At 42.3% G+C, this 23,259-nt stretch overlaps 1 protein-coding gene across 1 annotated transcript in view; it reads right to left on the reverse strand.

Moving 5' to 3' along the window:
• Positions 1 to 1,165: 1,165 nt before the first annotated feature.
• Positions 1,166 to 23,259, reverse strand: part of anos1 (anosmin 1) — a gene marked incomplete at its 5' end in the record, with an annotated part of 44,652 nt that continues 22,558 nt past the window's right edge. Inside the window, 12 exons of the mRNA XM_079253989.1 lie at positions 1,166 to 1,968; positions 2,990 to 3,131; positions 3,701 to 3,921; positions 4,135 to 4,306; positions 5,384 to 5,472; positions 8,033 to 8,179; positions 10,075 to 10,219; positions 12,012 to 12,217; positions 15,164 to 15,293; positions 15,542 to 15,726; positions 20,988 to 21,210; positions 21,516 to 21,578. Of these exons, the coding sequence (XP_079110115.1) occupies positions 1,910 to 1,968; positions 2,990 to 3,131; positions 3,701 to 3,921; positions 4,135 to 4,306; positions 5,384 to 5,472; positions 8,033 to 8,179; positions 10,075 to 10,219; positions 12,012 to 12,217; positions 15,164 to 15,293; positions 15,542 to 15,726; positions 20,988 to 21,210; positions 21,516 to 21,578 (1,782 nt within the window). The 3' untranslated portion in view covers positions 1,166 to 1,909. The remainder of the gene's footprint in view (positions 1,969 to 2,989; positions 3,132 to 3,700; positions 3,922 to 4,134; positions 4,307 to 5,383; positions 5,473 to 8,032; positions 8,180 to 10,074; positions 10,220 to 12,011; positions 12,218 to 15,163; positions 15,294 to 15,541; positions 15,727 to 20,987; positions 21,211 to 21,515; positions 21,579 to 23,259) is intronic.

Raw genomic sequence — 23,259 nt, forward strand, 5'->3', positions numbered from 1 at the left:
CACACTCCACACGTTCTGTGTGCTAACAGCAAGCGATTAGCAAATTAGCCTTGGATAAGTGTGTGTGCAATTATACCTTTATATAATATGTATTATTGTGAAGAAACGAGTCACAACACAGTCTGTAATGCTGGTCCACTGCAGGTAAGAAGTGTGATCATGCTGGGTTCAGTTTAATAAATCTATCCAAACAGAGGACACCTACAGTGATATGGACTAAATCCATGGAAAAACGCTTTTCAGCATGTACTGCATTGCGATTTATTAAACATGAGCTTTGCACTAATAACCCTGTTCGATGCTTTAAAACAAACATCACGCCACGCACCCATACACACTATCGGTGTCACTTTTATGTTTATTTTTCTGTAAACATTTCCACTCTCCATTTTATGAAAGCAAAAGGGTGCTGAGCGGAGGAGGCGTTTAACACTTGTCAAACACTGAAATGCTCTTAGAGGCAGAGCATTATGTTGTCAGCCGTTAAGCTTCAGCGACGGTAAATTCACTCAGGCTGTTAAGCTAGATGACCTGTTTATTTGGATTCTCAGAGCACGTGTCTCAGTCTCCCAGAATGTGATGCACAGCGAGTCTGCCATGATGGATTTCACAGCCAAAATAAGCAACATTAATTGCCAAATGGTTGAGCAATGGGAGCAAAAGCGAATGTGTTTACTTCTCATAGTAGACTCAATTAGACAAACAAAGGGTACAGGTTGACGATTATTTTATTACTTAGCAGTTTGTACAGTTTCTACCATGGAAAAATAACATGTAACATAAGACTGTATTTACAATTCCATTTTTACAAAACATCTTTACATGATTTTTTTTTTTTTCCCTTTTTGTTTGTTTGTTTTTTATTTTTCCAGATCAAAATATTTGGAGACTACAACACAAAAAACATACACATTCACACACATCCAAACCAAACTTTGTAATACACACATAAATAAATATAGACACTCACTGACTGCTTCACGACAAATATTTCTACAGCCAAGAACATGTACAATTCATCATTTCCACACAAGTTATAATTTCATTAATAAACATTACATGTTACTTCCAATATAATTCTTTGTTAATCTGTTAATGAAAGATTGCTAACATATTGAAAATGAGGAACACAGACGTTATTTCATGCCAACAGAATGCTAACGGTTGTCATGCAAAACCATTACAAGCTTTCAATTTGAAGCAAGTAATTCATTTACAGCTCTAAAAAAAATCAAATGCACTACATGCAACATACTACATGGGATATTCTGGGTTAGACATCGATGACTTGAGTTACTTTATCCATCAGTACAGACTGTATGTCTAAATGCCTTTTTAATGGGTAACACAAAATAAATAGATGCATTTCTACTTTATCTTTTCTTTTTCTCTTCTTCATGAATAAACACAAGTTCTGGCACTTCCTGCTATCCAACCGTCTTCAATCAAGTTTCCAACAGAAGTGTGTTTCTTTCAACCATGCATTTACTCGGTCCAATCAAAAGGTCTTTCTGTTGTGCGCAGTGACAGCCGGATCACAACAAATTTTGAAGTTCTTGGATCATATTTTAGCAGGTATTTCATCACTTCCTTATGAGTCTAGGATGAGTTGGGGAGCTGTGCACTAACCGAAGTAGAATATGAGCGCTCGCAGTATAAATTTCACTGTACATACAAACCCGTCCGGTGACGTCTAAGTCGGGAGAGAAGGGTTAAGATGGAAGAGCTGACAGGCTGCGGAGCCTGACGAAGATAGACCCACATTTCATGAGTAGAGGTGAGGAGGGAAAGGAATCAATTCATGGTCTGGTGGGCTGCATTTGTTTGGTTCCACACCTTCCTTCCCTGGCAGACAGGAGCAGAGAGCCACCAGTACGTCTCCCTGTTGGGTTTGCTTCTCGTCACACACTCAGTGTCTCTCCACCGATGGCTTCTGATGATGGGAGTGGTGTTGCCGAAGTCTGGGTCCTTGAAAGCACAAATATTCAAAGACTTGTCAGATACACTTCGCATTGTCAGATATTAGTACAAATCAGGGTTCATCTGGGATTTCTGATGCGCTCTGTGGTTTCAGGCTTGCATGGAGTGTGTTATGTCATCATCCAAGTGACACATCCTTCTGCTATCCACACCATTCAGTCATTTTACATTCCAGTTAACAGTCTGCAAAGCTAACTATAAAATCTTTCAAGCACTTATTTGCATATTTTAGTGAATGCACATGCTGTGTGTAGTTTGAAGCTTCTGTTATATAAGTAATTCATTACCTTTCTTTTGATTGATGTTTTTGTGTAGAAAACTGGATCAAATATTAAATAATGTTTTGATTGATTTTTGCTCATTTTCAAAAGGGATTATACTTAAATGTAGAGGTTATGTTCAGTGATTCTATTCTTCTGCAACTTTCTACCTTGCAGGGATAGCAGAAATGCTTGAATTGCTGTGTAAATCAGAGAGTCAAAGTCCTGGATAGACTCACACATGCACACAGATTTGGTAGGTAATATAAGTAGGTAAGTAGATTACCTCGGTAGGTGAGTAGATGTCCATTATGTACAATATGTGTTGAGTCTTTCTATTAGTATGCCAAGTATCCAGCAGTTGAAAATATCACTTAAAAATGTGTTTTTATTTAATAATTTGTTCCATCCTGCAACCCTGCATAAAATAAGGAAAGCTCGGAAAAACGAATGAATGGATTTGTTACATTCTTTCAGAGTATTTTAATAGGAACTGAGGAATGTGCGACCTCGAGGTCTTCCTAACACTGTGAGTCGTATCGGAGGGAAATTTTAGAGAGGAACATGTTTGGAATGTTTAACTTTTCTCGACTTCAATTCTTGGTTAATCTACCCTTATCTTAGTGTTGATATCTAGTAAAAGTAAAGTTAAGTTCCTTTCCTTATCCGATATTTGCCAGAAACAAATAAAAGTTTCCAACTGTGATGAAAAAAAAAAAATGAAAAAAAAGATATGCATGATAACTTACGGTGTTGCATGGTGGGTATTATGCTCGGTGTCTGGAAGGTCTTGACAGTGGCGGGACCTTCTCCACCAGTAGTTATGACCTGCACCTCCAATCTGTAGAAGGTGGAGGGCCGCAGGTTGGACACCACCAGTAAGTTATGATCCTACGCAGAGAGAGAGAGAGAGAGAGAGAGGAGGAAGGAGTGGAGAAAATGAGATCAGAAAGAAAGAACATATCATGCCTCTGAACTTGACAGGACTTTAATTTGAGCGGGCTGTAAAACCGGGACATACAGCCATCTTGTGCGCAAGCCGCAGACGAAAACAAAAGGTTTTGTTTTCATAAGGCTGCTGCCAGCTTGATAAAATGCGCGGTGGGTGGTTTTATTTATAGACAAGCTCAGGAGGCTGGGAAGTGCAGATAGGCGGAACGTGTTGTTGATGAGGCAGATTATGTCAAAGAGCGGCTTTTTCAAAACTCCTGGACACGATGAGGCAGGAGAAGAAAACTTCCAGTGGGACACAACACTTCCACAGATCTAGTTGTGTTCCTGTCTGCACGCTTATCGCACGACTTATCGCAAAATTCATGCAAAAAAGGCCTCAGCGACATGATCTTAAAATCACCGTCACCTCTAACAGATGCCACGAGCTGTAAATGCGAAAGATAAAATTCCATCTGCGCAGGTTTATATTCCTAATGCTCTCTGCGGTTTAGTGTGAACAGACTTACCGGAGGCAGGATCTGGGACTGGGAGATGATGCTGTTGGGCAAGCTGTTTTGCCGGCTTTCTGTGTTGATCTCAGCCCAGGTGACCTGGAAGCCTGTGATTCGCTGATGAGGAGCCACCCTGGACACACGCCACAAGAAGCTCCCAGTGATGTTGCCATCATTGATGGAAAAGGAGGCGGTCAGGTTCTCCGGCTTAGCCGTAACCTTTGGTGGCCCCGCAGCTGTACGGAAAAAGATGGACACAGTGGTTTCTCAAAATCGATGCTGGTTGCCAGGAAAACCTTCTGACATGTCGACCTACTCTTTCAACTCTGTATAGATTTTTTACATCATCGTGATAACAGATAACACCCTGAGGTATCTAATTACTGTGTCTGCACTAATGTTGATCGATTTTGAAACGCCCTTCATGTGTCAGACAGCTGGATCCTCACCTCCTTCCCCGGGGCACGGGATGTGTTTGTGAGTCTTGCTTCGTAGGGTGGCGCAGGACGGAGTCAGGAAGGTGGTGCTCTCGTCCTTGGAGCGTCTCTTGGACTTCAGCAAGTGAACGGTGACTTTGTATTTGCAGGAGAACAGCAGACCTGGGAGATTGATGTAGTTCTCCTGAGCACAGAAACATATTTTTCAGCCATGATGACTTTGACGTGTCACCCAGGTCAGGTCTCACGGAGCTTCGGAGATAATTAAATACACCGTACCGGGGCAGTTCACATTCCTGTTCAGGCCTCAGAAACATGCTCCACATTACAGCACTACTTTGAACACCCACATGGTAGATGTTCAGGCCACTATTGTGCTATTTAAACAGCAATATAAATTTATCATAGTTTCTAAATGAAGCATAAACACCAGAGGAACTTCAATAAGAGGCAGCAACTATACTGGAATGGTGTGTAATTTGAAATGAGAATGGCCTGTAAATCCGTGTTAATGAATTCTGTGTGGCGGTCCTTTACTGTAACCCCATTTTAAAAGCTCTAACCATCGATTGATCTTAACAAAAAAAAAAAAAAACACTTCGCATTTCTCAGCGGAAACACAGAAATCCAGCTGACGAGTGGATTTATTTCTCGCAGTAATAAAGACGGCCTACATTAACAGGCAGTCTCTTGGGAGAGGGTGTGTGTATTCTCTCAGATATGAAACAGCTTTGATTAAAAGTGAATGAGGCGCTGCGCTCACATAAAAGCACAAGTCTGGAATCTTCCCCGGTGATCTATAGAAAATGTACATTTCCTAGCAACCACTGTGCTGCTTCCTGAGGAATGTGGTGATTGCCTCAGCTATCCTGCATCAGTTTGGCGCCCACCACTCCCCCCCTCACTTTCTCTAGTCCATCCTAAGACAAAGCCTAACATAGCTTACACAATAGCATGAATGGAGGTGAATGGACCCCCTTTTCTGGGACACATTGTTGAAGTAAGAGTGTTTTATTGGCCTACACACCACATGCCTGACCATAATTACTGATTCATAATGTTCAAAACAACGGCCGATGATTTGCACAGATCCAACGCAACAGGGCTTCAGCTTCGCTCAGTGGAGCTGTTTTCTTCAGTGGAGCTGTCCTTTCTGAGCATCAGACAAAAGGTTAGGAGCGTGCTCTGCATAGCGCAGAGTTGCTGATCAAGCCATAGCTCTCCGCGCCAAACTCTGAAAATGGATCGCCTGGAGACTAACCTGCGTGACAGATTTCTCTGGTCCTCGGGTCTCATTGTGGCTGCAGTACTCAGGCACCCACTGGACGTGGTAGCGACTTACAGCGGGATCTGGGGAAAACAGAAGGATGAGAGGAGGAATTGCAAAATGAAGCGGTAAAAGAATGACTTAGCAGAGCCTTCATCTGAATCTTAACAAAGACAAACATGCTCTGTTACAAGGATGCATTTTGCATTGTAATAGAGAAAGAACAAGCTGGTTTTGATCATGAAGCCTCTGTTCATCATAAAAGGTAAACAACGACTCAGACTACGTTTTTGTTTTGATTATCAGAGAAAAAAATTGTCAGTCACGTAAACAATTAATGAATTAGCTTCTTAACCTTTAGAGTCCTGTATCATTGCAATGTTTTCACATGCATTTATGTCTAATACTACACAGATTATTTAGGAGTGTATAATTCAAGGGTTCCATAGAAACTCAGCATGGCCAAACCTTGATTTTGCATTCATACAGAAATGGACTCAAAACAAGCTAAACACTAGATGATCTGTAGATTAGCTAAAATATCAGATTACGCTAGCCACTGGATCATTCAGCTCTTTGACAACTATGTCTACAGATTGCTCCCAGACTACAAATACACATAAAAAATAGATTAAATAAAGGCTGGTGCTGCTGTTGTGATCAAATAAATCCAGTGGTACAAAAAGAACAACACATGTGCCCCTCTTCTCGTGCAATGAAGAGATGTTTTCAAACTCAACCTCAGAGCAATATTGAACTCAAGTCTGCTTTGTTACATTTCATCACTGCACTGCCTCCACAGAGCATTAGTCTGATATGAATCTGACAGGCTTAAACGATAAACTGATGGCAATCTCCCAGATTACAACATCTCCTATCTGAGATCTCCAATCATCATTTCCATTTGGTGCTCATGACAAAGTACATCTCTAAAAACAAAAACTTAAAAGCGCTTCCTTCTCTACATCCTTATTAGCTTATCAATTATAACTTCCCTGTTTCCCCAAACTTTTCATTTTGCCTGCTGTAGGCAACGTTTAATGAGCCAGATAATCTCGCCTCTTAAGAGTAAAGAACCAGCCTTGGTCTTGTTCAGGTTCATCAGCTCGGCTGCAGATTACAGCAGCATTTCCTTCATTATGGTGCTGTAGCGCCACATAAACTCATCAGCACTGTTTATCTGCCATCAGCTTGTGTTACAAGATTTATTATTAATTCAGCCATGTTGCTTAGATTTTTTAAATTCTTCTACAATTAATAATTGAGTTATGCTATGTTCACCCTTCAGCGGGAGCCTGAGTTGTAATGGGGAGATAAAAGGGGTCCTTTGAAGACTTAGACAGATCTGGCACTTGAAACCCTTGAGGTCTTTGGAAGCAGAAGAGAGAAATTAAAGGGAACCGGGAAATCAGGAAAAAGTAAACAAGATAGGCTTAGCCGGATCTGACGGAGAGGGGAAGTGGTATGTAAAACAAGAAATAGGACATGGAAATCAGGTGGAGAACAGAACCTAAGCAGTGTTCGATAAATCATGACTCGAGGCAAGCTTCAGAAGTCCAGCCACCGCCAAACTGCTGGCTATTGTCTGAGTGCACGGCAGACAGAGATATATTATCTGAGCCGGTGTAGTGTATGCTTCTATTTTGTCTGCTGGAGACAATCCAGAGACCGGGCTGCTTTGGATCACAGAGACAATGAGTGAGAGTTTAATCATGGTTCAGTTAACCTGTCCCCTTCTCTATCACACAAACCAGATGTCCAGAGACTCCAGCTTTCCAGGCCATCTGTGTGTCTGTATGTTTACATTAGTGGAAAGCAAGGCCATCCCTCAGACTAATAAGAGGTTGTGGCAGACACACCATGGACCAAGACCACAAAACAAGAGGCAGAAAAAGAAGCAAGCCCCAGATTAACTCTGCTATGCGGCACAGTGATTCCCCAGCCATGCTTGATCCCCGTCAGCATCACTCAGCTCACTGAGCACAGGCCAATCTCGCTAACAGCTCTGCGCCAATTCCATCCCAAGGCTCTCCTCACTCTGATTCAGCAGTTGGGGTCTCACCAGGCCTTTCTTTCAGCCAGGGTTTGCATTCTTGACTCTAAGATGTGGAGCTTGGCTTGGGCGATGACATATATTAGTAACATAACACAGACCAGTGAATGGGACTTGACAGGTTACCCTGAGAGCATGGCTTTCAAGGTTTCCATACTTTCACTCTGCTCTAAACAGAAGGTTGGGGAATGGATGCCAGTGGGACAGGCCTTCCTGGGGTCTTTAACCCCTTGTGATGGTGCAACCCACCACCATGTCTGCTTGCCATGACATCAGGTCTTGTAGAACAAGCCACTTCAATGCTGATGTGAGCGTCTATTAAACGCAGCTGGGCTCTAGCTCTGTTTATTGTTCTTTACAAAACGGTGGCTCCTCACTGCCAGCATATGTGCAGATTTTACCTACGTAGGAGAGCACTCAGACACATTGTTTTATTTACACCATATGATACCACAGTTGTAAGGGGGATTCATCATTGTTTAAGCAAGTGAAACTCAGTAATAACATTTTAATACGGTTCAGATGACTGATTTGTGGGTATAATGGGGTGCTACTTAAATTCAAATAAAGCTTAAAATCAGAGTGCTTACCTCCCCGTTTTTTCCAGTATACACGGACCTGTAGCTGACCGTCCTGGTAGAAGGGCGTGCCTACTTCAAGAGGGCCAGAGGGGCGTTTGGCCAGGGTTGAACTGAGAGGGGATATATCCTCCTTCTTTGACTTAAGCACCAATTTTGCTGGGAAGAGAAGAGGAAAATGTTTAGTTCTGTAGCTAAGATACGACAGTGACAGTGTTATGGCACACTTCAGTATGGTAACTGCAACACACAATTGTGTCTTTGTAAGATCAGAGCAGAGAATAATGTGAAGAATAACTGGTTCTTTATGCATGAATTGTTGTAACTGAAGGGTTACACACATTCACACACACAATGCCGCTAATGTTGGTGGTTTTAGTCCTTCTAGGGCCACACATGAAAAAGAAATCACACTCATTCCACTAAGGCCTACTGCCTAAATATGCATGACGTACGAATGAGTACAGATGTGCTGACAGCGTACTTTGGCCACTCATTTTCTAATGCTCATGATGATTGTTTGCTCTTTCTGTAATTTAGGGAAACTAAACTCATGAGAGACAAAAATGAAAAAGGAACCAAACAATATGGAATTTTGTTTGGCTGCCCCAGTCAGTCCCATGCGGGTCTGCAATCGGGAAACTACAGCTTCATCCAGAATTTGGCTGATTTCAGGTGGTGCATGGTTATGCAAGTGATTTAAATGCATATTTTGTGAATATTTAGATGTCATTAAAATTTGTTGTTTTTTTTTTCACCCCTGGTTGGTTTTTGTTTTGTTGCTTCTAGTTTGGCATTTGCTTGTCATACTTGGTTCTTTTGGAGACAAAAGTGACCATATTTGGACAAAAGAGAGAGGACTTACGGAGTGATATTTTCAACTCAAAAAGGATAAAAAACAACCCTCTCCATTGACTTGGAATTCTTTCTGTCTGATAGAGAAAAATGACAGAAAAGGCCACAAGAAATTGGATTTCCAATTTGAAAAATATTGTAAGGGCTTGTCAGCCTCGAACCCTTACCAATCACTATTTATTTTAACTTTTAAGAAAAAACAGGCCACACATTATATGCTATATCTTTCCTTTGTTGTACTGAAACAAAATGTTTCAATTTTTTTTGCTTATTCTTAATAAAATAAAAATAAACCAAGTAATGGGATTTTATTTTCCTGCTATCCACGTCTGAGGGTCACTAAACGCTTTAGCTAATGTCGCCATAATTACTAAAGTAAATATTAAACAACTTTGAGAAAGACATGTTTCAGACCATGTGGCTGTGCCCATACAGTTTTTGGATTTGACATACTATAGAAAGCAAGGCTGGTACTTTGAGTGAAATGCTAATGTTAGCATTCCCTTGCTAACACATGAAATAAAGCCAAGACATGCTAGCTAGCACTAAACAATAATGCTGCATGCCATTTGCTTTGGTAGATGTAACTCGGAGCCAGGAATGATTTCACGCTGGAGTTGACTGTGTTCAGTTAGGAAGTCATAAACCCAGGTTTTGGTAATTGCTATGCTCACTGACTTGGCTAGCTGCTGTTGGCAAAATAAGCTAAATGCATACAACATATAATGCCTAATTTTTCTCATAGGAACACCACAGCAATGATTCCACTGATAGTACTGTGTATGATGGATTTAATGAAACGCAAAATGACATGTACTAATAAACACTTCTTACATCAACACTATTTATGCACATGGCTGCCATATTTGATTTTGAGGTCAGTGCTGGAGAGGTTCATCCAACTTTTAGAGTCAGAAATCCAACTTCAGGGGGTGTTCCAGTTGATTTTCCAACTGGTAAGACGGAAATTTTTACTTCCAAGTTTAAATGGAACATAAGTACAGACAAGGATTTCAGATTATTTTTGGCAGGGTCTGGGTGCAAAAAGCACAGGGAAACTCGAGATGCAACAAAAAAAGAAGTTACATACTTGAAACTATCAACACAGGTAGAAATATCTCACACTGACTTTTTCTGCATTCCCTACAACCAAAGTCTGACAACTTAATGAAGAAAACAATATTTGCCCTGGTGTTTACCTGATTCGTTATTCTGTGCGGTACTGAAGTGGAGAGAAGCCTTGGAGCTCTTCAGTCGCACCTGTCCCCAATATGTGACAGCTTGCAGCTCCACGGTGTAACTGCTGTTTTGCTGCAGTCCCTCCAGATCCACCCAGTTTTGAGCCTGTGACAACAGAAAAAGCTTGGATGTTGGCATTTGTACATTACCACACTGTCACTAGAGACTCCTTTCAAAGCCCTGTCACTGCACCAGCTCAGCTCAACCCCTGCCAACGCAAGCCTGTGGGAAAGCCCTGCTTATTGAGAACACATGTGGAGGAGAAGAAAGGTTCATGGTGCGGAGATAGCCTTCAGGGTCTTGTGAGAGCGCTGTGTTATCAGAACCTCCAAGGGCTTCTTCACTGAGCTGGACTTCCAGCATTCCACCATCAGCGTGAACTTGATGAGTTCTTCTTATTGACTGCCTGTGTTTTGACATTCCTCAACCAGCAGGCTGCTTTCAAAGCCCTGAGGTGCCAAAGTGGAAACCAGTAGTACATGTGTCAACAGTGTCTGGTGTCTCCCACCTCTATCTCCTCTGTACCACATCTGTTACGCATTTCAAAACCTAATTCAGTAGAAAACTCTATGGAGGTGCGTGTGGACCGTCTAGACAATCTGTCTTTCTGCTTGAGTCTCTTGTGAAATGCTCATCACAGATACTGAGCAACTGGTGCCATTATATCACAGGTCAACAAGAACATAGATGTTAACAACATTTTTTGCTTTTTCAAATGGCAGCAAACCTAAAACGTGTGTTGCAGTTAACTTCATATCTATAGTCAAAGCAAAAACAAAACAGAGACCACTCAGAGGCAGCATGAAGCTCTTGTTAGAAAGACATAGTTGTGGAATGACTGGAGCTTTTTCACTTAGCTAGTTTTCCTCTGGTGGGTCTGTCTACGTATCAGCCGTGGCATTGTGCAGCCATGCAAGAAAAAATTCATTTCGTGGTCCAATTATATTCCTGCATGGCATAATTCTTAGGAGGGGTCACAGAGTTTGTAAACTCACAAGTTATCTTCCAAATGGGAAACAAAAATCCTAAATTATTTTAATTATCTTATAGGAGTAAGGTCAATTAAACATGTAGACACAGTGCTTCAGTCGGATGGGGAAAAAAAGAATTTGTAATGCTGTCAAAATATCTGTCTGTTTTGTCTGACTTGAGCAAATAAGGAAGTGCACCCTGACTGTTGTAATAAAACTGAGTTTTCGGAATCTGAGTTGCCAGAGGAAAGAGTATAAACTTCTTCATTCTGGCTGGAACAAATATTTGAGACCGTTCCAGCATGAAAAACTGTTCCAACAAATAACAAGGGCATTAATGACAGGAGTCATGATGTTTTTGCAATGGCTTTTTTTAACCCCAGAGCTAACAATTGTTTTTTTGTTTTGTTTTCTACCGCAAAAAGAAAATAAACACTTCATTTTGAAGCTGATATTACATGTACGAAAAATGTAGGTATTAAGAAAGAAACACATGCATGAGTGAATAAAGTCTATAAGTAAAGACTGAACAAACCCCATAACAATTCAGACAGACGTTTAAGAAACACAGACACTGCAGTCATGATTTATCACTTTAAACGGGGCAATTCATCACACTTAATGTGTTTCCCTTCAAATCTTAACAGCGTAAGAATTCTTTCATCAGCATAAGGAATTAAAACAATGAAAAACACATTGTATCAGTGAGTGTGACTGATAGCCTTGCAGGACCATGTAAATAAATGCAGCTCCTATTGCATGTTTATCTTTTCTCACTGCATAGGTTTCTATAGAGACCTGGAGGAGAGACGACAGAAAAAGATGCTGAAACAGTCCTAGAGGAGACCGGGAAGTCTAAGAGGAAGAATAAAGAAAAGACAGAAAGAAAAAAAAAACATGAGACTGGGACAGAGTGAGAGGATTACCCCATTGGTGGTCTTTCTCCTTTTCTTCTTGGATGGCACCATCGACTTGGTTGGCACGGTCCAGCTCCAGAACACTTTGTAGTGATGTATGGGAATATCCGGCTCCTCTGGCAGAGTCCAGTTCAGACGAACTGTCACCAGGCCTTCATCGCCCAGTGTCACATTGGTGACATGCAGACTGGTAGGGCTGGGAGGGGCAGATGGATCTGAAGGTATGGCGCAGAAGAAACATTTGAATTCATCTGGGAACACTTATGAAGGAAGACAAAGCAAGTCTTAACTTCTATGTGAGACAAATTATGTGCCAGGACGGGATTCTTGCAAGTTTAATTTCAGTGTGTATTAGTGTGTATTAGACAACTTTCACCACCCAGCTGAAAAAGGAGGGGGTGTGGGTGTCGAATGGGAAGGGGTTAGATGTGGGGTGGTTGCACTTGTAAATGATTGTGTAAAGTAATTAGCCCTCCACTGACTATCTGCCATGCGATGTTATGACAGGTGCCATGTCATTTCTATGAGCGTTCAGCAGCACGGAGGGCTAAGGTCAAGGGTTAACAAACACAGGCCGCTCACTTTGGCTTGCACACTCCACATTCCTACACTCTAATGTGACCAAATTTGGTCCTGAACCTAACCATATGTGCTGCGACCCAGCCTGCTGCCAGCCCCGGTGCATGAGGACAGACAGACAGACAGAGCTACACGCCAGGCCAGAGGGAATGATCCTGTAATGACAAAATGATTCATGCTCTCCTCTTCCCAACCCTCGCCCACCTGAAACACATTTAATCCAGTCCACAAACACTACCGGACACATCAGGTCTCCATACCGGCTGATGTCAGCAGCGCAAAATAAATAAAGCACTTACAAATTGCCCTAACAAAAGTATGGTGGTGCAAAATTACATTCAGATGAAATGGTTGGACTGTATAAATAACAATGGCATGACAAAATGACTAGGGGTTCATCAAAACCATGACAGCTCTCATCAATCTATCAACATTCTGGCGCTGATTGGCCTGATTGGAGATCGGTTTCCATCCCTTGCAGCAGAATCTTTCTCCCACCTGGTGTCTGCGTCTGTCTAACAGCCGTGCACAATTTTCCTGGGAGCAAATGTATGATGAAGGACTGACAGCACAGGTCAACACATCACCAAACATGGTAATACTTCATTTATGCAGCACTGGTTCTAATATTTGACATAAAATAGTCATGGTGAATGCCTTTTTTTTTTTTTAGGTTTGTGTATATTTCACATGACAAATGTATACACATATTAAACTCAGGATTGCTAATGGGTAAAATGGGGGCAACTGGCCTTAAGTCAACATGGCAAGCTATTCAATCTGGATCAGATCGGATGTTGAAATAAACCTGCGATCTCCAGAAACCACAAGACAAGAATATGTAACATGAACAAATGCCATCTGCTTTCCAATGTGCCCATTGTCAAACATGCCATAAAGAGTCTTACAGTAGCACAACATACCATCAGAACTTGTTGTCTAACCTGAGGCAACCATATAAAAACCTCCTATAAAGGGGAGTTGTGTGTAAAAATCCACCTTAGATGGTGGTCAACAACAAAGCAGCACCACAAGAGACTGTATTCTCACCATATCGCTTCACACTGTACACCTCAGACTTCTAATACTACCATGAGTCCTGTCATCTGCAGAAATACTCTGATTCCTCTGAAGCTGTGGGACGTGTCAGTGATGGACACAAAGCTGAATGCAGAGAACTGTTATCAGTTGGTGAGATGGTGTGGAAACAATCACTTCACCTCGAATACAAACAACACGAGAGATGATTGTTGACTTCAGAGGAAACAAAAGTCAACAAAACACAGTCTACATCCTGGAAGAAGAGATAGAGGTGGTGGAGGAATGCAAATACCTTAAAGCTCAGCTAGACTGGAAAGCAACACAGAGGCCATCTACAAGACGGGACAGAGTCTACAGACTAGACTCCACTACACAAGGCCGGATTATCCAATGGGCATTATGGGCATGGGCTCAGGGGCCCACGTCCACTTGGAGCCCATGTGGAGCCCACGTAGGGTATACACAAGCAGTTTGGAAATTAAACAAAATGTATATAAAAGCCAGATAGTTACACCACAGTGTTTTGTGTATTGCTACTGGTACCACTGTCTGAGATGTTAGAAATGTCGTTTCACAGTGTATCATTCACAATTTTTACCATGTTATGGTGTGAAACGGGGCCCCTGGAACACTCTGGGCCCAGGGGCCTGTGCACTTTTAATCCGGCCCTGCTACTACACATAAATATCACAGCTGTCACATATTCGTTTGGCACGTAGACCGCTTACGTTGACACAAGGTAATGTGAGGTTGCAACATTGAAAAGGCAATATCTTCCCCTTATTTATTACTATTGTTTTATTTTTATTTAAAATACTCTAATTTCCTTCTGGGATAAATAGAATGCTTTTAATTTAATTTAATTTAATTTTCATTAAAGATAAATGTAGATTTCATTGCAACACAAAAAAGAAATGCTGTGCACATTCTGTCCCTCATTACTTGGAGTCTACTTGGCATCAGCATGAACGTCATTTAGCTGGCTGGGTAAATGTGTGGAAACTGCAGAGCGGCTGCACTTATTTACAGTTCAGGTTAATGAGATGCCTGAAAGAATTTACCAGTTTTATAACCCAAATACTCTTTTAAATAAACACACTTAAGCAGCGCGAACACCATAAGCCAAATTTGCCTGACGTATGTTTGGCTTTAGGAGTCATGATTTAGTCATAAACAGTCTGCTACTGCTCTGTGGAGTCACATGGCTGGGCAGTTAAGAAGAAAAGTGACTTGTACTCCTCAGAAAAACATGTAAAGCTAACCAAAACAGCATCGTTTTACAGAATAATCTTTTAAAATTATTTTGAATTAGTAAAACGGCAAGTTTATCTCGCGTAAGTTTGCTTTGTATGACCATTAAGGCAAAGTCAAAATCTCAAAGCTTCCACCTGATCCAAGGGCCCAACTAAACATACGGAGGGCAGTGAGTGTCAAATTGGGCCTTACACACAAAGAAAGGCCACACACAAACATGCAAATGAACATGCAAACACACACACACACACACACACACACACACACACACACACACACACACACACCTCTGGAGGAGCGGAAGTGTTTGCTGGGTGCAGTGAAGCCACGAGTCCCGTGGACATTTACTGCTGCAACTCTGAACTGGTACCATCTGCTTGCTCTGATGTCAGCCAGTTGGATGCGTTCCTCCGCAGTCTGAGGAACAGATGGGGGGGGGGGGGGGAGAAACCACAGGGGTCAGGGTTTATGCGGGGTCATAGCCTCATGTGAGGTTGCTGCCACATCAGTCATCTGTGTGTTTCTCTTTGCCAAACTTTCAAAGATGCAGCGACTGGGAGGAATGTGCTGGCGTGGTGCAGTTCTCCAGCTGCAGCATGTGGGGAATCTGATGGGATCTAAATGGGATCTTATTGACTGACTGACGCATACTTATTTGTCTCTACCTGGGCCACGGTTTGCCACTCTGTAGCATCGTCCTCGCTTGGATGGATGCCGTAGTTCCAGCGGCGCTGCACCACGTAGAGGACGGGCTCCACGGAGATGTTGAACTTGGAAGACCAGCGGATCTCCAGCTGGCCTGACGGCTGCTCCACAAACACCAGCTCCTTCCTCGGCTTCAGGGGGACTCCTAAAACATAAAAGATGACTTAATATCATCTCAGCGTGGAACACTGGCTGATAAAATTTGCTCTCCTCTTCTCTCGGATGAATAATCAGTGGAAAGACAAATGACAACACCAACGGAGATACAAGTCTGAAAACGAGACATGACCTCATGGCAATAGATTTAATACCTGCTGTGGGTCAACAGCATTATCTTTCCGCTGTGACAGCTTGGGATATTTCCTGGCCAGGGCCAGGGGTTTTAGTGTTTTAGTAGCTGTGCTATACACGGTTTACATTTAGGTATTTTCTGTCTCTAACAGGTAGAAAATACAGCAGGATAGACATGCACACATGTATGGAAGGTTAATTTGCATCATTAAACTTCACATTTAGCTATTCAGACAAAGTCGACTCGGCCATGTGCAATAAATTAAAGCTTTATTAAGTGCGGGACTGAGCCAAACACTCAGCCAAGTCAGCCTGACTCTCTCAAGTAGATTTATTGCAGTGGAGACGTAGTGAGTTGTTGATTGAGCATCGGGCACAGCGATAATGAGATGGAGATTGGAAAAGCAAGTTTGGAAGTACAGGAGAGAGGCTCAACAAATTCCCCAGTTCTCAATAAATCACCAAGGACTTCAGAGCGTTATGTTGGACCTCCGTCGCCCACTGCTGCCTCACTTTTTATGAAGAGCATCACTGCATGCTCAAGGCTACTGCGCCGCACGTTGGTAAACAACATCATCAAGGCTGTGTTTTGCTTTCAGAGCATATGATCTGCTTATATCTCTATTCAATCTTTATACGCTGCATGTAAAAGTGATGGGTGCACAAAACCCTCGTAGATGGAGGAGGAGGCCTTAAGTCGTGTATATATATATATATATGCAAAGCCAGTACTTTCTTTGGTCCCCCCCCCCCTTCAGAGCAGCTCTCTGCATACTAACAGCTGGGGGTCATTGTGCTGCGGTTTCACAGCTCCACAGCAGTGCGTGCTTGTGTGTGTGTGCGTGCCTGCACGCGCGAACAGACGCGTCACATTTCCTGCGCGATAATCAACACAGAGGTAACCGCAGCATTCTTCTTCTCCTCCCTCTGTCTTCGCTCATCCTCCCACAAAGTCACACAAGCTTGCTCAGAAAAAAACACCAACACACGCCATCCCTCCCATCCAGTTGCACGTCAGAGAACAAAGAACACACTTTCTCTTTAGGTTGCTTTTTTCCAAAGATAACTTTTTGGTCAGGTTCGGCTCCAAAAACAAAATAAAAAAAAAGTGTAGTCCAAAGCATGATGTAACTGTTGTAGAAGCAAAAAATCAAGTACGGCATTTATTCATGTCTATATCACGCCAACAATTACACTCCTGGAATATAATTCTCAATACTCACGCACATACTGTCATAATGTCTCGTTCTAATTACAAGGGTTGTGGAAAACCCTGCAAACACTGTGAAACGTTTGATTCCCAATGAAACAAGATATGGATGTGATCAACCGGCGGACTTGTAGTGACAGCGTGAACAAGACAGGATTTTATTTGAATCCGACGTCAACGTTCTCCTCACTATAAATGTAAAGCTGCTTTTGATCAGGGAACTTGCAAAACAAGTTGTGTTACATCACATGTGTTGCTGCTTCTTTGAACAAAAAAGAAAATCAGAAAGAAAACAGAACAACAAGAAGAACTAAAGCAACAGACATGAAACGCAAGACATTTTAATCCTAACAAGCCAGATATTTCTATACAAGATCATATTTTATTAAAAAGGCACATCTCCTCAAATAAAACTTTGTAAAAAGAAGACGAGACTTTGTTACACATCAAAAGCTCCATGGGGGTCTGAGGTCTCAGAGATCTGGAAGACTGAAGTTTTTCAGTTGGGAGGGGGGGGGGGGCATGCTCATGAGCGGAGGGACCTTAACCTGAACACACACACATCTGAGAGCGATCTCAGTAGGGGAAACGCTCAATTTCTTCCCGCTTGTGTTTGTTAATGACTTCCAGCATCGCTGCTCATCACGGTGAAGACTGCAAACGTACTCGAGCACACACAGAAACAATTACGCCCTTCAAACCATGAGTAACTAATTAGACCTTTAACACCGAGGACCAGGACAGAAATTTCACGCTGACTTTCTCCTGTGCAACCCAGCATAAGTGCAGCGCTGACGGCGGCCTGTCGTGAGCTCAGTGTTTGGTCGGAGGCGGCGGGGATGCTGCTGGAGTTGAAGGTCTCACAGTTTGGTGAATGGTTTTCATTGACTGGGTCACTGTATGGAAATTGTCAGCCTCGCAAGGGGCTTTCATCTTTTCCCAGATTAATGCGCTGTACACTCTCCAGCATCGGGTCCCTCAAGACTTCTCCTAATCTAATAGAAATACTAGAACGCCTCCTCTGTGTGCAGAAGCAAAAAGTCGCAAATCACACGCTCTCGCAGCACGCTAAAAAAGCCCAACGCACAGTAAAACACGCTAAGTGTGATTCAAAGCATACGCCCCTACAGTCTATCACTGCAGCAGTTCAAAGCTTGATTTAAACTCATCTTCTACCGCTCCATCTCTCCAACTCTGTTATGGCCTCAGGCTTCCAGGCGATTGTGTGCTGCTGACAGTGTGTGTAATGTACATCCAGCTTCCAACTCCAGGTTCAGGGGCCCTCGGTTTCTCTCGCACAATGACTGAAAAATCGAGTCGCTTTGGGCAGAACTATTAAACTGTTTTACAGTAATAAAAGAATTCTGGGTATATCTCTGCCTGTAAAACCTTTAAGCCTTTTCTACGATTTCAAAACTGTAGATATATTCTAATTCACGACAGGATCAGCACGAAGGTTGTGTGGGTTGTAAGCACAATGCAAAGAGATGAAATGAAGATTTAGGACTTTAAGTTGTTAAAACCGAGGTGGATAATCTGCGTTTGCGTCACTGAGATATATAGATGATCAGCAGAGAGAAATGCAGCACTTAATCACATTAAAAACATTAAGGATCAGTACCAGATATAATACCAAACCAATTATCTAATAAGAAAAAAAGAATGTGGAGAAGGGAAGGAGGAGTATTTCCAAATTCAGCTGATGAACCATGTTACTGTAATCCGCTCCCTCTTGGAAACAGTTCTGAACATTAATTAAATAAAGAGATGAGTCAAGTGCACAGACAATTAAGCATCAACGCACTCTGGCAAACATTTACATACCTTGGGCATCATACCCTGCTTGCTCTAAAACACCATTATTTCTAATTAGGAAATCGTCTTGTATTATTAAAAAAAAAAAAAAAAAAATTGTTGAGGATTTCTCACTTTTCAGTATTTCATTATCGCTCTCTTTCCTGTTGGCAATTCATCACAAACTGATGATGTGCAAACCTATGAACCTTATTGTAGGGAGACCGATTCTTGTCTTCTAATCTTATACGTCTTCCAGCTTTTCTTAAAACACTGGCTTTTTTTTACTCCAGTCCTCACACCTGACCATTTTCAGAGCCACTTAACACTGACATACAAACTATTGACTCATTAAAAAAAAGAAAACACGTAATGAACCCATTTTCTCCCCATTTCTTACGTTCAATCAACTAAAGATTTTGGTGGCACTTTAGCGAATAGAGATGTTGGCTGAAAAACTGCTGTATTTCAGCATGAAGGAAACAGGAAGGGACAAGAGGAGGAGAGCTAGAGTCAGGCTAAAAAAAAATATCTACAGCAGATAAACAGTATCTAAAAGCGAACTCTTTGAGGACTTGGAAAAAAACCGACAACAAAGACCCAACACGGGACCTCATACTTGCATTTGGACCTGCAACTGATCCACATACTGTTCACTGAAGCCTGATCAGAAAGGTCTCCCTGGAAGGGTGGCTGTCAAAAAGACATTCTTAAGGAAACAAAACAGTAATGAAGAAGAACTAAAGAAGAACTTTGAAATTCTTGCAAGAGGCAGGAGGAACTTTTCCTGAAGACTAAAGGAAATTTTGTCAAACAGTTACCAAATTCTGATGTGAAAAAGTTTCAGCTACATGTTTGAATAAATGGCTGCAACTATGGTGTTCATGTAGAGGTTTAGCTTTCTGGTTTGACTGCAGATCAGTAGGTCTCTGGTTCAGATCGGGATGCCCCTTGTTATCATTTATCATACAGCAGTGTATCAAAAGATGTAAACGTTTCATCATTTAATTCAGGGGTGTCAAACTCCAGTCCTCGAGGGCCGGTATCCGGCAGGTTTTTATTGTTTCCCCTCCACCAACGCAGCTGATTCAGCAGCTTCTTGTCAACCTGTTTTTAAGTTTTGGTCAGTTGTGTTGGAGCGTGGAGACATCAAAAACCTTAAGGATACCGGCCCTCGAGGACTGGAGTTCGACACCTGTGATTTAATTAGTCACAGATTTTCTCATATACTTACCTTTTCCTTTTTTTTCCTTCTCTTTTTTAATACGTAAAGTGTCTCAATACCTTTACTGTAAAAACTCAAAACTGCTGTGGTTTTCACAAGATGTCACCAGTTGTTTCCAGACCCCAATCTTATTGATTTAGGTTGCAGTTTTGGATCCATTTATTTTAGTTAAACTTTTTTTTTTTTCTATGCTTTTCTTTTAGGATTAGCCAGTTGCTAAGAACCACAATGTAAAACCAGTTTTAACTGACTGTGGTTGGGTTCACTCGGTCCAGGAATTCTTACAAGTATCCATTCCCATTTATTGATTATCAGTTCAGCTAATGGATAACCCTCTATCTTTTACCATTTAATCACCCACTAGTGCTGCCTGATGTTAAAAGCCTTCATCTGGAAAAACGCTGGCAGCCAGAACTGTGAACCCAACAAAAACACTCTAAATAAACACAATGTACTTAAAACAAAAGTACAGAATGTTATTATTAATCAAAAATGCATCTTTGCACCCAAGCTTTTGCATGTTCATAATCAACTGATCAGCTTTTCAATATTGCAGCAAAACGTTAGGAGCAGCCACAGGCAACGCCTCAGCGGGCCGGCAACGTTCTTAATATGCCCCACTGTGGTTGGAAAGCAACTTGTGCCATGTGCATGATGAAATCAGTTCAAGTAGAAATGACTTTGTGCGGTTGCACTGTAAACCGATATAACACTTGTTCCTCTGTTGTGTTTCTAACAAAGCAGCTGCTCAGCGTTTGCCGTCACATTCGTGAAACTAGCAGTCAGCTTGGACGCTGAGGATGCAATACAACCACATTTAGCAATCTGTTGCTGCGGAATGATGTCACCCAATGCAACACAGCTTTATTTGCCTTTCAATTTTTACCTTTGTAGAGATTCTTGGGCATCTGGCATGTGTGGCCACAGCCATTGGAGCAGCACTTCTTGACTGCCGAGCATTCTCCATCCTCCTCGCAGCTCTCCACGCAGGCTGCAGCGAAGCCGCTGGCCTTCTCCGGAGCGGGACAGTCGCCTTGCTTCACTCCTTCCACCGACTTCAAGAACTCACAGCTTGTAAGACACTCATAGTGCTTCTTGGGGAAAAGGGGCTACGGAGAAGAAAGGGGGAGAAGGAGAGGAAAAATATATGTCAGATTGCTTTTTAAGACCAGCTCGACTTGCTGCACACAGGCAGCTCTTTGACTTAACAGTGACTGTCCTGTTTACATTTCAGCCTCTGACTCACTGAAGCAGCCAGTTCATTAAATGTCTTTGATTTGGTGTCGTTACAGTGCAGAAAGAGTTACTTCACACCCCCCTTTCAAACTTTCCCCTTGGTGAATTTTCCCATTAGGTCTAAAAAGCTCAAACTCTCAGTTCTGAGGTAACCACAGCGTTTGTGGTAGCGGCATACCTCGCATAAATCTTGGCACTGGTTTTCCTTCAGGTCCCAGGATTCCTTGCAGGGCTCCAGGCACTGTGAAAAAGGAGAAGAGTGTAAGTTCTTCAAAGAACCACGCCACATCAAAGACACGCTGCTGTAGTGATGGTGCCATTCTGTGCTCGCGTCCCAGCCGCCTGACTGACACCTCACCCAGGCACTTCCTTTTTTTGTTGCAGATGCCAGGCATACCTTCAAAGCACATTGAAAGTCAAAGCAAACTTAGGGCAAAGAGGTCGTCTGTTATGAGAGGACAGACACAAGCTGTGCTGTAAATCTACCCATGTTTGTTTTTTTTTTTTTGTTTTGTTTTGTGGGCCTTGACAGATCCGCTCTTCACGCCTTAACACTACTAGCCTCCCATACTGTCCACACCTCATTCTCCTCCTGCCACTTCTCTCACTCATGTCTGGGCTTGATACGCTCTGGCACTGGTAATTAACTTCTCCTTTCTGAACAGAGAGCATTTAATAAATGATACACTCGGCTTTACTGTTCTCGGGATTCCCTCTTTTTTTTCTTTTTTTTTTAAAAACACATGGAACACATTTCACTGAATCCTCGAAACAGGCACGAGATAAAACAACCTCAGCGTGAGTGTAGCTCAAACTCATTTTGCCAGACGTAATGGGATGATACAATTTAAAATGAAAGTTTACCAAGCAAGTCATACCCTTCTTCGCTTTAAATACAGCCGCTCACCCTGAACGAATCAAATTCGATAAAAGCATATGTAATTTAACACAAACAGCCATGCGCATCCAACAGAATCCGGCATATTTGTCCTGCGGGGGAGGGCTCAAGACTGAGAGAAACTGGGGTCTTATATTTTCTTGTTGCTGGCTGCTGGTGTGAAACAGAAGAGCAAGCTCAGTCAAAACGGCTGCCAGGCTGCATCTGCGCTGCACTACGAACAGCCCAAACCGCACCAGCCAACAGCCTGCCAAAGTCACTCATTCAACCCGATTTCATTTAGACTCTCTCACCAGCTCCAGCGCTAAGGTGGTATCAATAGTACATTTTCAACATGTTCTCCTATATCAGGACAGTAGCAAAGGGGGAAAGAAGACGTGGATAGAGTCCAGTTTTAGAAATGGACACCCGATAATATGAGAATAATAGAGTTATGCAAGGTCCAGTGCAGGAAGTAGTTTAGTACAGGCATCTACTGTGCAGCGGAGACTCTATTAAACACTCAGGGTGATGTCAGAACTTTCACATCTCAGTCAGGAGTCCAGAGTTGTATTTATTACTCCTTAATTCTCTCATTAGCCAGCTCTGTCATTATTATACCATCGCCAGTGAAAAGTTTATTTGCTTTTTATGGCGTGTGGTGGACGGGTGCATGATGAAACATAAACCTTGCTTCTGGAGAAAGAACGCTGCAATCAGGACCGTGCACCAAGTTTGCCAGCACACAATTACACACCGCATCTATGCTGCCTTTTTTTTTTTTTTGTGCTTGGACCAGCCTCGTCTCCGGCAACAGATAAACTCTGCATGTACGGTGTGTTGAGTCTTTAACAGCTGGCCTGAGAGCGGAATAGTCTGCGAGGGAAAGTATTCTCTCATTTGCTTGCAGATATCAATCCAGTAATATGAAATATAGAGTGCCAAGAGGAGAAAAAAAAAAATGAACATCTTGGAGGGTTATGACAGCAGAGAGCTCCAAAAGCAGCTAATGTGGTTTCAACAGAGTTGATCAGGTGAAACCACT

This window comes from Telmatherina bonti, assembly GCF_933228915.1.
Source record: "Telmatherina bonti genome assembly, chromosome: 15".
Lineage (NCBI taxonomy): Eukaryota > Metazoa > Chordata > Actinopteri > Atheriniformes > Telmatherinidae > Telmatherina > Telmatherina bonti.